Source organism: Amblyomma maculatum, chromosome 2 (genome assembly GCF_055883805.1).
Source record: "Amblyomma maculatum isolate TAMU_Amacu chromosome 2, ASM5588380v1, whole genome shotgun sequence".
NCBI lineage: Eukaryota > Metazoa > Arthropoda > Arachnida > Ixodida > Ixodidae > Amblyomma > Amblyomma maculatum.
In genome coordinates this window covers 41,114,078-41,128,666 of record NC_139345.1, presented here as the reverse complement: position 1 = coordinate 41,128,666, position 14,589 = coordinate 41,114,078, and the positions used below count along the sequence as shown (strand labels likewise).

At 41.4% G+C, this 14,589-nt stretch overlaps 1 protein-coding gene across 2 annotated transcripts in view; it reads right to left on the bottom strand.

Moving 5' to 3' along the window:
• Positions 1-14,589, bottom strand: part of Fancd2 (Fanconi anemia complementation group D2) — a 67,813-nt gene that overhangs the window by 27,499 nt on the left and 25,725 nt on the right. For both annotated transcript variants that reach the window (XM_084593999.1, XM_084594000.1), the window contains exons 19-26: positions 14,103-14,210; positions 13,653-13,702; positions 13,420-13,479; positions 12,115-12,316; positions 11,395-11,474; positions 7,322-7,441; positions 3,105-3,321; positions 1,082-1,190 (exon numbers count right to left, since the gene is read on the bottom strand). In XM_084593999.1, coding sequence (XP_084450125.1) covers positions 1,082-1,190; positions 3,105-3,321; positions 7,322-7,441; positions 11,395-11,474; positions 12,115-12,316; positions 13,420-13,479; positions 13,653-13,702; positions 14,103-14,210 — 946 coding nt within the window. The remainder of the gene's footprint in view (positions 1-1,081; positions 1,191-3,104; positions 3,322-7,321; positions 7,442-11,394; positions 11,475-12,114; positions 12,317-13,419; positions 13,480-13,652; positions 13,703-14,102; positions 14,211-14,589) is intronic.

Here is a 14,589-nt window from a genome sequence, read left to right as displayed (position 1 = left end):
TTTCACATTTGCATTTAAAAATAAAATTAGCTGAGCTTTACTACAACAAGTCATCGGTTAAAGGAAGAAGCTCTGAACCACTCATTCAGCATGGTGAGTTAAGACATTCACCAAACAGTGTGCTTCAGTGAATCAAGATTTGAAGTACTTCTCTAATAAGGTTTGCAGTTCATCACAAATAAAGCAGAAAGCGTGCTCCCTTTGTTTCAACCTGGTTTATGTTGCCGCAGAAAAACTGTGATAGCAGGCCCTATGGACATCTGCTATCCCGAGCAAAGAAGTCCACCCACAAAGTAGTGAGAAAGGCTTAGCAAGGCGATCACAATCGGCGATGACGATACGGCCACACCCTTCGCGCGGCAACAGGCAGCTATTGCGAAGGTGATAGTGCTCATTTCCTAATCGCACACAATGGTGCTTGCGGATTTCTCCACAGCAACTCGTTTTCGCCACATTTGTTGAGGTTTTTACGTCATTTTATTCTTGGTATTTTATTTTTATTAAACATTCACACAAATTTTCGTGGTAAACACCTATCGGGTGGTGATAAAGCTATCGTTGCATCCGATGTACCGCCAATAATCGATCGTTATATCTGGTTTATTTTTACATTTGGCCAATGGGAGAACTGATAAATCCCAAGAATTTTATCATTATAAGCGATATATCGTTATATCTGGTATTGATGTAAGTGGACTGCACTGTATTGGCAACCATAGCAACAGCAATGCGGAAGCAACACTTCGTGCTCAGGGGTACTGTCACAACTCATGTGCTCGTATAATCCACAGTGGTACAGGAGTGTTTGAAATATCCAAAATTCTGCCCATTGCATGTGATTCGCACCAGCCTGAGAATTTTACAAATTTGTAAAATATTGAAATTTGTATCAACCATGGTCTTATCAATAAGTTTATACCGTAAATGGTTGCAGCTTGCTTGCAGGAGAACAATACGCTCTGAAGTGCACGACACATGATCAAGCAATATATTACCATGAAAATATCCACGAGTGCATTTTCCAAAAAAAAAGGAATTCAAAGAGCAAATTAATCACCAGCCAAGCACACAGAACCCGTACCTTGCAGCCACTTTTCAAGGCGCTTCTGAAGTTCAACAATGCGGCGGATTCGATCCACCAGCTTGGCTCTTGTCTCCTTTTCTTGAAGAGCACAGAAGCCATTGACGAGCTGTGCAGAAGGTTTGAGAGAAAAGGCAGCACCAAATGGTGTTTAAAGGACCGGGAAATGTTCTACACTCGCTCCTTCTCAACCAGCCATGAAATGTGCACAATATTGTGTGTTAAGGCGGCAACTTGGTAAAGAAAGCTTAATTACGCTAAGGGGACGAGATAGATGAATGAGAAATGCCACAGGACTGGTGCAGTTCTGTGCTTGTCTTGTAATTTTCCAAGTCAGAAGCGCCAACAGAAAGTGTTCCACCAAGGCATACAAATTCCAGCCTATACTGTTCTCACCAGAAGCATGTCTTTCTGCACGGACAGAGCGAGTCAGTAAAGTGCTTCACCGGAATCTGAGATCATAAGTACGCTCCATAATCACAATCAAAGTTTGCAGCTACTTTCTGCAGCGCACTAGCGATTGGCTCAACCTACTCAGCAGTTTCCACAATGATACAAGGCTGGTGTGACAGAACCTAAATATGAGCTGGATACTCAAACCATCAATGCCACCAGGGCAGCATATCCATTTTTACAACATTTTTATTTCCTGAAGCACTTACTATTCTGCTGTGAATAGAACCATGTAAACACTTTTGTGGTGCTTTTTAACGCATACTAAAAGCTCTTTGTCAACTAAACTAGAATACTTCATTCAGTGAAATATGGCCACACTGAGAAGCGCTGTAGTACAAAGTTGCCCACCAGCACTGCAACATCAGTCAGATTATTAGCCTCAACCCAAAGAAGCAATTTTTAGCTCTGCAAAGCTTACCACGCAATCATTCAACTAACGTGCTGTCCAATGGCAATTAAATTGGTTAAAAAAGAAGTCACATCTGGCCAACAGTCACCTTGGACTAAAATATGTCAAATATGGGACCAAAAACATCCAGTAAAAAGCGTAGATATAAATAAGCTAAATATATTCCAGCTTGTTCAAAGCATTGAAATCTTCTAGCTGTCACCGACTGGATTTTAAAATCGTACTATAACCGGTGTTTCGCTTCAAGCGACCTCAAAATGAGCGGCATGACTTTACATGAGTCCTACGGAAGGCAGAGAAGTGGCCAGCAAAAGCCGCATTATGATCAGTCCAGCACTATAAGAGGTTACGTTGCAAGTGGTCTCCACTGCACTACTGATGTGAGAAGCATTGTGCGCCACGAGAGAGAAAACTTGCTCACTTGGCATGTAGAACAGCTTGTGTTCTTTCCCGAGAACATTTCGATTTCAGTGTGCTGGGCTTTTAAATAAAGCCTCTGTGCAATACACAACGGCTTTGTGTGTTACGAAAATACTATAGAACTGCTTGTCAACTACTGATCCCTCAGTGTGCTGGGCTTTTAAATAAAGTCTCTGTGCAATAAGCAACGGCTTTGTGTGTTACGGAAATACTGTAGAACTGCTTGTCGACTACTGATCCCAAGAATGCGAGTTCGATCCCTGCCACGGGGACCGCATTTCCACGGAGGCAAAAAGCAAGGTGTTCATGTATTGTACGATTTCTGTGAATGCTAAGGAACCCCAGGTGGTCAAAATTTCCAGAGCCCACCACTATGGCGTTCCTGATAACCCGAGCTGCTTTGGGACATTAAACCCCATAAACCATAAGTACTAATCGAATTACATTCTTTGAAACAAAAGACCCCTATTCACATTTCCCTACAAAATTCTTTTAAGAATGCTCCCGCCAATACAAATCTTCAATCTGAACAGCAAATTTTACCAGAGCTATCCAGTGTTTTCGGTGCCTGAAATTTGACGTGCCCTAGCAAGAGAAAATAAAAGCATGCAGCCTATTAGCCATAAAATATTGCTCTCCATAAAGCTATAATTAGCTTGCACTTACTCTACAATTACAGAGCTGTACACATGTGCTCATTTTCACAATGAAACTTGTCACAAGCATAGAGCTACTCACTTCTCGAAACCAGTTGACACAGTAGAAGCTGGACGTGAGGACCATTTCACGCTGGTCTAGAGAGAGGGTGTGAAATGAAGTGGACACATCAGCAGCCGGCATCTTTACCGGACACCCGAGCAAGGCATCTATGCCTTCCAATGCCTCGCCACTGGTTGTCTGCTCCGCAATGCGCAACAGACGAAAGAGGGGGCATAGTGTCAGTAGAGAATGGTGCCTGCACACACACAAAAAAAAAAAGAGAAAAAAAATGAAGACAAACTACTGCATACCAAAAACCAGTTACACCAACGTCTAGCGATTGTTTAATGGTGACTTAAACGCACAGTACACAGTGTTGCACTAAGGTAACAAGATAATTATTTAAAAGAACTATTGTTAGGCTAGTTGGTTCATTACATATTCAAAGGTGGCTTGTGCAAACAACACACAAATGAAAGAAAATTGAAGAGCCAACTCCTACTATTCACACTAACTGTTTAGTACTCGCTTTAACTGTTGCTCAGGGCTGCAAATATAAAGGCACATTGCATACGCCCAATGCTTGAAACATTAAAAAAAAAAAAAAGAAAAAGAAAAAGAAAAAAAAGCCTCTTGCCAATCACTCGTCTGTAGCCTATCAACTTGTCTCATGAGGCTACGCTCTACTTGATGAAAACATGATTTCTTAATGCATTGCAAAAAACTATTAAATGTTAAACTTCTTTTCACTATTTTGGAATGCGCGGAATGATAACATGTAGGACAAAGCACGGGTCAGAAGTCTGTAATATAACAGAAAACTGAAACAGACATTTCACTAGTCTTTGCCTCCACTGTTTTTCTGATGTGGCAAGCTTCTGGAAACCGGTGGGCTTGGCTTTCACTCAAAATTAGGTTTGTGTAAATACTGAAATTTCCGGATACAAATCGAATATGTTTGTTATTCAATTCGTATTTGTATTTGAAAAACTGACATTGGGGATATTTTTAATATTCGAAAATTACCGAATTCACAGCAGTTTTATCGCACTGCAAGCTTCATCGCAATGCTTGAACACGTGGACGTGAAGAAAGACTTTCACTTGTGAGATGACGGCTTTCCCGACAGTGTGAGCAAAGCAGAGCACTTGACGAAACCAGGAAAAAAACGTCCTTCTCACTTTGGTTTTTATCGCAAATACAGAAAACCATCTGGATGGTGCTCATCAGACAAAATTACTCTGATGCAAATGGTTTTCGGCAGTTTTTTCAAGCCCATTCAGCAATTCAAGCTTTTAGTTAATAAGGATATTTTTTCCGGTCCCTTGAAGGTCTAGTTAATGAAAATTTACTGCGTTCAGCAGCACTATGAGAGCACCACCCAGTCTTATACAGGTCCTTCCTGTACAAAGACAATTGCGACGATTAGGTACTTCCTAATGCGAAATTTGAGCACAGCTCGTCAGCTGTTTCAGCTTTTCGATAGATTGAGGCAAAGAATTCGAGCAAGACATGTATATACCATGACAGACAACTGGTTACGAGGGACAACGGCGACGGCGACGCGAAACCCAGGAACAGGCACTAAAGAGCTTAATGATGAAACGATGCCATTCGAGACATTTTTTTGAAAAGCAAAGTTGTTTTTTGTTTTTTACTATGGTGAGCTAGGTGTATATACGCAAGCTACATCAAAATACAATGCTTTTCTCTGTGAGTGTGTGAGTTATTGGTTACAGCACATGTTACCCTGCTGTTCGATGTGGGCACTCGCATTACTCATGAATTATCTTTGAAGTGTGTACCATGTGTGGACATGTCTTCCACTTGAGCTCTGAAGCATGCCTTTCATAATTGGTTCACAGAAATGGAAAGGTGCACAATCTGTCACACTTGTTTCTGTGGACACCTGAATCATCTTTGCAGTGTGTACAATGTGTGGTCAGGTCTCCCACTTGAGCTGTGAAGCTGTGCCTTCCATAATTGGTTCAAAGGAGTGGAAAGGCGCAGTATTTGTCACACTTGTTTTTGTGGACACCTGAATCTCATTGTAAGGGAAGAAAGTTGTTGTGGCTGTAGGATTGATTGATTGAGTGATTGAATGTCCCTTATTGAATGGGAAGGCTCATGGCCATGGATGGGGGTAAAGGAGAGTAGACAAAATCTTCACTGTTTGCACAGGTCGTCACTCAAATCATATTGCTCTGACCAGGCCACTAAGGAAGCCATACTTGGCAAATATCATCTGTGTGTTAGTGTCAGTTTCTAGAAAGGAACGGTAGTTCAGGCGATAGGGTTTGATCTCGGAGCGTCCAGTAGAAAAAGCAGGGAAATCCCAGAGTAGATGAGATGTGCCGCCGCGCGTTAGAGTCGTACAGTGGGGGCACTAATCATTTCCCCTGTATACTGACGCCAGCGGGCTATAATATGTGGCGTGTAAGCCGCATGGGGGATGAACTTATTCAAGAAGACTTCTTGACTTCGGGTGAGGTGGGTTTTTCACGTAAAAGGTGGGTCTGGTGTGGCCACCTGCATGCGATGCTGACTGAGGCTAAGAAGACTGGTCCGTTTATAGTGCATAAGGGCAAGAGAATGGGTGAGTTGCCCGTCCAAGGTCGAGTAAGGATGAAGCAAAGAAGGAAAAGAAAATGCATGGGCCTGCTACTGGCTCTGTAGCTGAGCCACCTCTGCTGCCTCCTGCGGACAGAAGAGAGAAAGTACAGAAGAAAGAAAAAGAAGAGGGAGAGAAAGATGTGCCCCTCACCACGCATCTAAGGGAGGCAGGTGCAATGACAGCCTACAACAAATAAAAATTCGGTGGCTACAGTGCTGACCTACCAGTCCCAGCCCCAGTGTTGACATACAAGTCCCAGCTCCGTAGGGCCAGGAACAGCCACCCTTCACCACCTCCCCCCAAGAGAAGAAAGGAAGGTGGGAGTGAAAGCTCACTTGAGCTCTGAAGCATGCCTTTCGTAATTGGTTCACGTGAATGGAAAGGTGCAGTACCTGTCACACTTGTTTCTGTGGACACCTTTATCAAGGGAAGGAAGGAAGGTGGGAGTGAAAGTGGAGGGCGTGGGCAAAGAGCTGTGCTCGGTATACAGAATCCTGTATGCAATTTATACTAGATTTCTCAGTCGGGTATACACTTCTGTGCAATTCTAGTTTATATTTGCAAATACCATGCAAACTCTGAAATAAACAAGACAAACAAAGCTTGCTATTTTTTAGTTTACCATTTTTCTGTTTGTTTTTTTTCTGCTGATCAGAGATTCAATATTCGAAGGCATATTTTTCCCGCATTCATATTTGATTCGTATTTGAAAAATTTCAATATCTCTACGGTCCCCAACTTATAATCCTTGGCTCAAAATGCGTGCCCACATGTATTTTGCAACAAATGGTCATCTCACACACGGTAATCTGTACAGCAACCAGTCTGGCTTAAGTAGACCTTGCGGCTCATCAGTAGTGTCTAGCAGACTGCTCTTGTGAAGCATTTCACAAAAGACAAACTTTATCTAGCCCTGATCTTTGTCATATCCGTGGCAATCCTCCACGTGAATGTAACCATTTTAAGGTTTCAATTTTGTCTGCCCTGACTAGGTCTTTTCTTCCTGGCTTGCAGCCTCTGACTCTCTGAACTAGCATCCCACCCACTGTTGTTGCAGATAACTCAATAAAGCAATTTTTTTTAGTTTCATTACTGAAATTAACATGAATAGCATAAAGGCACACCGGCTGACCTCAGGCAAAGGTTCATTACTGCCTATCTCAGGTTTGCCAAGTCGAAAGCAAGCAGTCCTTTCTCTGCCCACTCAGCCTAGTTACAACAGATACAATAAGAGCTAAGATTAATGCTAATAGTTCAAAAAGAAAATGTCTCTGCTTTTCAGCTGCTATACTATTACTGGTCTTTACACCAGCTGTAGATTAAATCATAATTTAATATGACTTTAAACACAGTGGACCTCACCAATTTCGAAGAACATAAGCATCCAAAATAGGTCAACAATGTGCAAGCTTACGTGATTTTAAACAGTGATGACAGGCAAACACTCACACAAATATATACCACATGTAATAAGGCAATGTCAGGCTTGACTTGCTTAAAGCACTCATGACGTCACAGTGGGCAGACGTCATCATACGTGAGATTATACACTGTCACACCAGAATTTCTACAGAAGAGCTGAGTGTTCTGCAGAACTTCCGGGCTCACACATATATCATCACTCAGTAACAGTGGTACATACTTTTTTTTGGACTTCAGCTGCTGTGTTTTTTCGGTAAGGAGCAGTGGGAACAAATTGAGTGCGATGGCTCCTTCTGTCAGGTTGTCCAATCTGTAGCACAGCTCCTGCCGGAATGGTTCCCTATGGAAACGGAACAAGACGAAGCAATGACACAATAAGGAGAACTGATAGAAAAAGTTGTAGGTTGAACCGAGTTCAGCACTGCAGGGACTCAAGACAGGTTCCTGGGACTTAGCGTTCTGCATGACCACAAGAAGTAATGAGCGTGTGCAAATGGAAGAAATTTTAAATGCCCACCAAATAACAAAAATTTGGCTAACATGTTATCTAGAGATGTACACATGCATGATCTGGAACTTTTTAACACATGCTTTATATTGCATTCAATTTACTTTGCTAACTGTAATAATCCTTGCATGAAAAATTATCACCTACTCTTACTATACTGAAGCCTGAGCATATTCCATATTTTCCATAGTATAAGTAGCATTTTATGCTCTGAAGTTTTCGTCAGTGGGACTTACATACAGCCAAAAATGATGCACCATCACACATCATTTTTGCCATACTCAGTGAATATGTTTGAAAATAAAACTGAAGCCTAAATAAGGAAATAAAGTGAGTTCTTTTTAATGTGTTATCTCATGGCAGGATCTCATAATCCCGCCATGGCAACAGTGAATGCGACTGTTACCACATCTAGTGTACCATGTTCTCAAAATTTCAATTTTGGGAGCTATGATGTAAAATTCAAGGAACTATGCAGCAGGGAGACAGTTCGACAAAAAAAAAATGATCAGGGACTGGTGCATGGCCTAAAGAGCCCTTTGATCATATAAGCCAACAAAAAGGCAAGCTGCAAAAGAAAGAACAACCTGAGGATCATCAGCGCACAGCAGCTGCTACAAGCATTATTTTGTCACACTCCCATAAAGGGATCCTCAGCCCATTTTTAAAGCACTTACGAATGAACAGATGCATCTTGTATATTAAAGTGACTTATGTGGGACTTCTTCTTTCTTTCTTTCTTTTTTTTTTTAAAGCTGCCATTTGCAAGAGGATTTGACTAGTATACAAGTGAAAATTATAGATCAGAAAATACGATAGGTGCTCTCTGGGGGCATGTTTTTATCAAACAGGAGCAAGGGGCATACCGAGATTCAAGATGTTAATTTTGTAAAGATGGTATAAATTTTCCTGATGGGCTGAACGACATGTTCGCTGCCCTACATGTCCATTACCTGCCACAGTTGTCAGTGGCTTTGGCACTCGACTGCTGACCCCAAGGCAGCAGGATCGAATATCAGCCGACGCGGCCGCATTTGAACGGAGGAAGAGTGCTGTGCGTTGCCAGCATGTAATGAAGAACCACATGTGGTATGGAGCTCTTGACTACAGCATCCATCATAAAAATTAAGCCCCACAATTTACAATGATTACAAGTTCCCTGTGAAAATGCAGCATTGGTTGCTTGTGTGTGAACATTCCTGCACACCTAATAGCAGCTCCATGTTACCAGATACACACATCACATAGAGAATAAGTGAGGCTGACTTTTACTAGCATAATTTTGCAAACAACACAAACATCAGTGAATGGCAAGTGACAGTGATGACAAAAACACAAGCGCCATAATCATGGCCCTATGAAAAGTATTTGGCTCACAGTGACAGCTCCATTTAGGTTGTGTGCATATATAGCCCCTCGTACTTATGAAAGAGATCAATAAATATAAATCCCACATAACAAGGCTCACCCTTCATCTTGCATATGCTGCCTAGTTATGTAGGCAAAATAGGTACCCATTATTGTAAGCATCATGACAGTATTTGCAGCAGAGTTACTTGCGCAGTTTGTAGCATGCATAATTCACACTCAACAAAACTACAGTGATTAACAACAGCTGGAAGAGTTTGCATGTCGCCCAGTCTAAACTAGCTTCATTTACTAAGCCAGTTCTATACCTAGTGTGTGGCGGCTGTCATTCTAAGGAGTAGTCTTATTCATTACATCTTAATTTGCTGTTTTCCCATTCTTTCATTTCATAGAAGTATTCTGCAAGTAATAATATGCTTTAAACTGGTTCTTTTTTCATATTTGCATCTTTTTTTTTAATAATGTTGTTTATTGTCTCAGGGCATAATGGAATATGTAAAAAAATGTGAAGGGGTATTAAATGAAAGAAAAAAGGCTGGCTGTTTTTGGGCTCCAAGATTACCCCGGAAGGAGACTGCAGTCATGAAATTAGGAGACGCCTGCTTCTGGGAAAGAGAGCCATGGTTAGCCTTGACCGCCTAGTAAAGAGCAGAGACATTAGTCTGCCAACCAAGATCCGTATAACTCGTGCTATGGTCTTCCCAATTGTGATGTATGGATGCGAGAGTTGGACTGTGAAGAAGGCTGACCGCCGAAGAATTGACGCGTTTGAATTGTGGTGCTGGCGGAGACTCTTGAGAGTTCCTTGGACTGCCAGAAGATCAAATCAGTCGATACTGTCGACCATAAACCCTGACTGCTCATTGGAGGGTCAAATTCTAAAGTTGTGTAAGCTCAGCTACTTTGGTCATCTGATGAGAAGAGAGGAGTCGCTGGAGAAAGATTTGATGTTGGGAAAGGTTGAGGGTCGCTGGAGAAGGGATAGGCAGCGAACGCGATGGTTAGCGTGGCATGACATGGTTGATAGGGTCACGAAGAGTTGGACACAACTGAACGACTGAACTGAACTGAAAAAAAATGTGAAGGGGTATTAAATGAAAGAAAAAAAGTTGGCTGTTCTAATAAAGTTAAAGAGAGAGCGATGATAAGGCCCTTGCGTCCAAGCAATGTACGAAGATGAGTTGTTCGGCAAAAGGCCCGCTGCCGTCAGGTGCCGAATTTTCGTCGGCTTCAGTGCCGGGCAAACCCACAACAAGTGGTGAATATATGCCTCATGATTTTATTCCTAGCCCTCTGCTCCAAGGCACTTCATTAATTTTGCCTCACGACACTTGCAAACTTGCTATGAACTATAAGTTCAACTAGACGGTGCAGTTGAAATTTGCAGCAAATTAAACCTGTTTACTATATCGGAAATAGCAGTAACATCTTGTTGGATGACAGTGATTATTTGTTCTCATTTGTACTACCTTAATGGCTTGTATGGTCTCACAGACAGTGACAGTAGTCCAATCAAATGATGCAGCTAGCCTTGCAAGTGAAAGTTACAGGTTCCCTTGATCTACAGCTAGCACGTGACAAATATTTCTTGCTTTTGCGGAGCAAATCAAGCAAATACTCCACACATAACACTCCTGTCAAACATGCCTTTTTGATCCTCATCAAGTCCAATCGCGATTAAAGTTCCTCGCATCCATGACACATTCCGCTCAATTACAGTCGACAAGATGGCTGCTAAAATGCCAGTTGCAGCTGCATAAGAGTTCATACAAACAGTGCAAACAAATTGGTTTCTAATCATGCGATATCAAATGCCTCTGATCAAAAATCCCATGCCTGTAGTGCAGCTGCAGTGGGATCCATCACAAACATGCACCAAGCATCATGCTACTCGTCATGCATATGGGTACTGACTACATTAATGCACCACAGCTCAAAGAGGCAAGCATGGTGGATTAAAATTTTATAGCTATTATGCAGTCTTCCTATTTCACTTTTACTTGAATTTTGATTGCTTCCCGAGCCTGATATCAGAAGCCTTCAACTGGGATTGAAAATTTGATCACCTTCAGGAACCAGCTTGGGGTCGAGCCGGATCAGGCTTGACTGTGATCGAAGCAATGCCAAATCTTCACCCAGTTCTATTCCTACCAACTCGATCACAATCAAAGGTGCTCATGCGATAAGGTATAACCTTTTTCAAACAAAATGGACTGTGAAGTGCCATTCCACACAAGAATTGGTAAGAAATGAAGAGTGGTATGAACATGAATTATTATTACAGGGTTGCTTAAAAGTACAGGTCTCTTTGCTAGAAGTTTCGAGCCAGCATAAGACAGCTGTGTCTTCTGGATTTCTGCTATCAACCATATGGCAATAAAGATGCTTTCACATGCTCATTGCTTGGAAAAACTCACATCTGCTCCTGGTCATCTGGTGTCACATCCGCAATATAATCATCCTGAAAGTCTGTGATGATGGTATCACTGATCCAGGTCTGTAAAGTGAGGTTTCCAATTTGCACTTCAGTGAAAGTATGCCAAACATCAAAACGTCCGTTACTAATCAGACAGCATTAAATTGGCCCTGGTGGACTAAAATATAATAATTCTAGGCCCACGCAAGTATCTGACAATCTTGAATACTCTTTGGCTAAACAATAAAATATTCGATATTCGATGCAATATGAATGTTTTGTATTTGAAATCTCATCAAAGTAATTGTCTGAAGAGAATAGCATTTCTTAAACGCCTGCTCCATGCAGCTTCAGTTTGATGTCAATCCAGTAGGATGGCACTACGACATGCAAGTAACAAACAGCAACATACATGCAGTCAGAGTCAAGTAACTATCTGGAGCGATAAAATAGCGCAGCTTCCAGTACTTCCACTAGCACACAGCCAATTTGACTAATGGGCAAACTGAACTGCCAATGGCCCTGTGGTTTTAAACGTTAACACAATGCATTTTCCAAAGGCTATTGGAAAAAGCACAGTTCGCGCTTGTACTATATGACACTTGTGCAGAAAAGAAAGTAAGTTCTTTGAAGGCAATGGCAGAATAATAAGGATTTACTCCCAAAAAAAAGTCAAGCCACAGCTCTATATTAATATTGTAGCTACATATGACGCTTGTACCTCAATGCTTTGGCCCAGCTCTCCATGGACGACAATACGGCTGAGCTCATCATAAAAGAGAGACATGGCTTGAGGCCAGCTAGAGGTCGATGCCCTGACCAGCTCAAGAAGGTCGACCGCAGAGCGAATCAGCTCAGCAGGAGTAGCATTGCTTGTTGATGACGATGACGACAGCTGAAGTGTGTCACTGCCCCTGATTCTCCTGCCAAGTAAAAACAATCAAAAATGGTCTTAACAAATAGGGTCCTTAATAAATTGTTATTCTCTAGCATAAGCCAAAACGCCACAAAAATAACATCGTATAATTCGCTGATCACAACAAACTATGAAAATGTCACGAATAAAAGCATGACATCAAAACGCAGAATATTTATAATTAGAGGCGTGAGAATGTTCATAATTCCAAATACAAATTGAATACATTTGTTATTCGGTTCACATAGCTAACATGAAAGCATATACACGGACACAGAGAGAATACTAACACAATAAGCTCACTCAACTTATTTTTAACTCAGGAAGGAAAATACGCAGATCCAAACAAAATATGTAGAAACCAGAAGAATGCTAATGCCATAAAAAATTACAAATATTAAAATAAAAATACAAACAAAAATAAAGAACTTTAAACATAAAAGCAAAAACAAAAACCGGAATACACAACGCAAACTAGCACTCACGTATTCAATGCGACAACACTCATGTGTCCACAACACAACACACTGCACAATGGACAATGGACATGCACTGAGTTCCCATCTTCAATCTATCGACCAACATAAACAGTCCTTAAAAAATTCAATTCCTTCTGCGGCACCACCAGAAATGAACGACTGATACATGTATCATCATGATTCTCTAAGTAAAAAGCTTCCATAATTTCCCTTGCTAGTTGATCTTTATGACTAAAGAGAATTACTGTACTCTCAAAACCAGGGTTACAGCCACACAGCGTAGGGAGCTACGGACAAACTTTTACCCCCTGAGGCTCTTTAATGTGCACTGACAATGTATGGCACTTGAGCATCCATGAATTAATTCAGTGCCAACACGAAAAAAAATGAGAAAGCAAGACAATTCCGGTTAAATGCAGAAGAAACATGAAGCAAAGGGAGGAAAAAAATAAGAGTGGGAAAACAAATTGTGCAGGCACCGTAAGCTACCTAGATATAAAGAAGGTCCTCGCAACTGCATATATATGCACAAACCCTCAAAAAACAAAAAGAGATCATAATAAAAAATAGCTTTAATTGAAGACGAAACACACCGTCTAATGAGCATGCAAGGCAAATTTGTCGAGTTTACCTGGTTGAAGCCATGGCCTTGACTGTCATAAGAGCTGCAATGACCCCAATCCGCTTTGACCTGAAAGTGTACGAGCAAACTTTTCTAGCATATCTAAACAGGTGCAGAGCCATCAAAGCACCACTCACTAGCGAGAACCATTTCAGGGAGGCCTACACCGAGCCATTTCTCAATTTGGTGGGCAGAATCATCAGAGAAAGTCTGCTATCCTGTGAATCCAGCAAATAACTCACCTAGGGCATGACTTTGTCACCATCTTGCGTATCATCATTTGCAGCTCATCCTGGGTGAAGAGCAAAATATACATACATCAGTTGACCAAACAGATGTCTTAAAGCTACTGTCTTCAAGTTTCGTTCACTAGAGAAAACAGCATTAGAACAGCTAGAATCAGCTAAGTCCCCTCTGCAAACAGTTAAAAGCTGGCTGGGCCGATAAAAAATGTCTACGCAGTCCACACCCAAAAGATACAAATCATCGGTTACCACCATGCCACCAAAGAAATCCCGTCTGCTATGCAAGATAATGGTTCTACAAATGGCTCTGAAAATAAGCAAAACAGAGAGAAAAAGCGTTAATCCTAGCATTCTATTTGATAAGTAGAGTGTGTTTCAACGTCCAGCATAAATGATGCCTTACAGCAAAAAATGCATTACGCTGAAATGTTGAACGAGGCCGTTTACCTGGTACGTCGCACCTTCACGGCCTCCACGATAGGCGATAAGTGCAACAATGAGGAAAAGCGTACGAATCTGGCACAACGAGAGGTTCCGCAGAATGTCAAGGGTGCTCTGCATTTGCAGCAGAAAATACAAAGCAGAGAAGAATGAAATACAAGCATAGCAGGAGACATAAAAAATAGCAACTTGAACAAGTTAATTTCCTATTAAAAAAAAAAGACAGCTCAATCCTTTTTAATACATACAGTATTGTTCGGAAACAAGTTCATTTTACTCTTTTATACGAGATCAACTGCCGTTTCATGGTGTCGTTGCCTTGGTAGCCTGAGTCACTTTGGAGCGTTAGAAATCTCTAAACTAAACCTTCATATATTGTCAAAGCTTGGTTATTTGCTAGCAACCTATCTATCTGCTTAGAAGGCAGTAATAAGACTACTTATAGCTAAGCATGCAGGAATCTAAAAAGCCACGCAAAGATTACCTTAAAAGC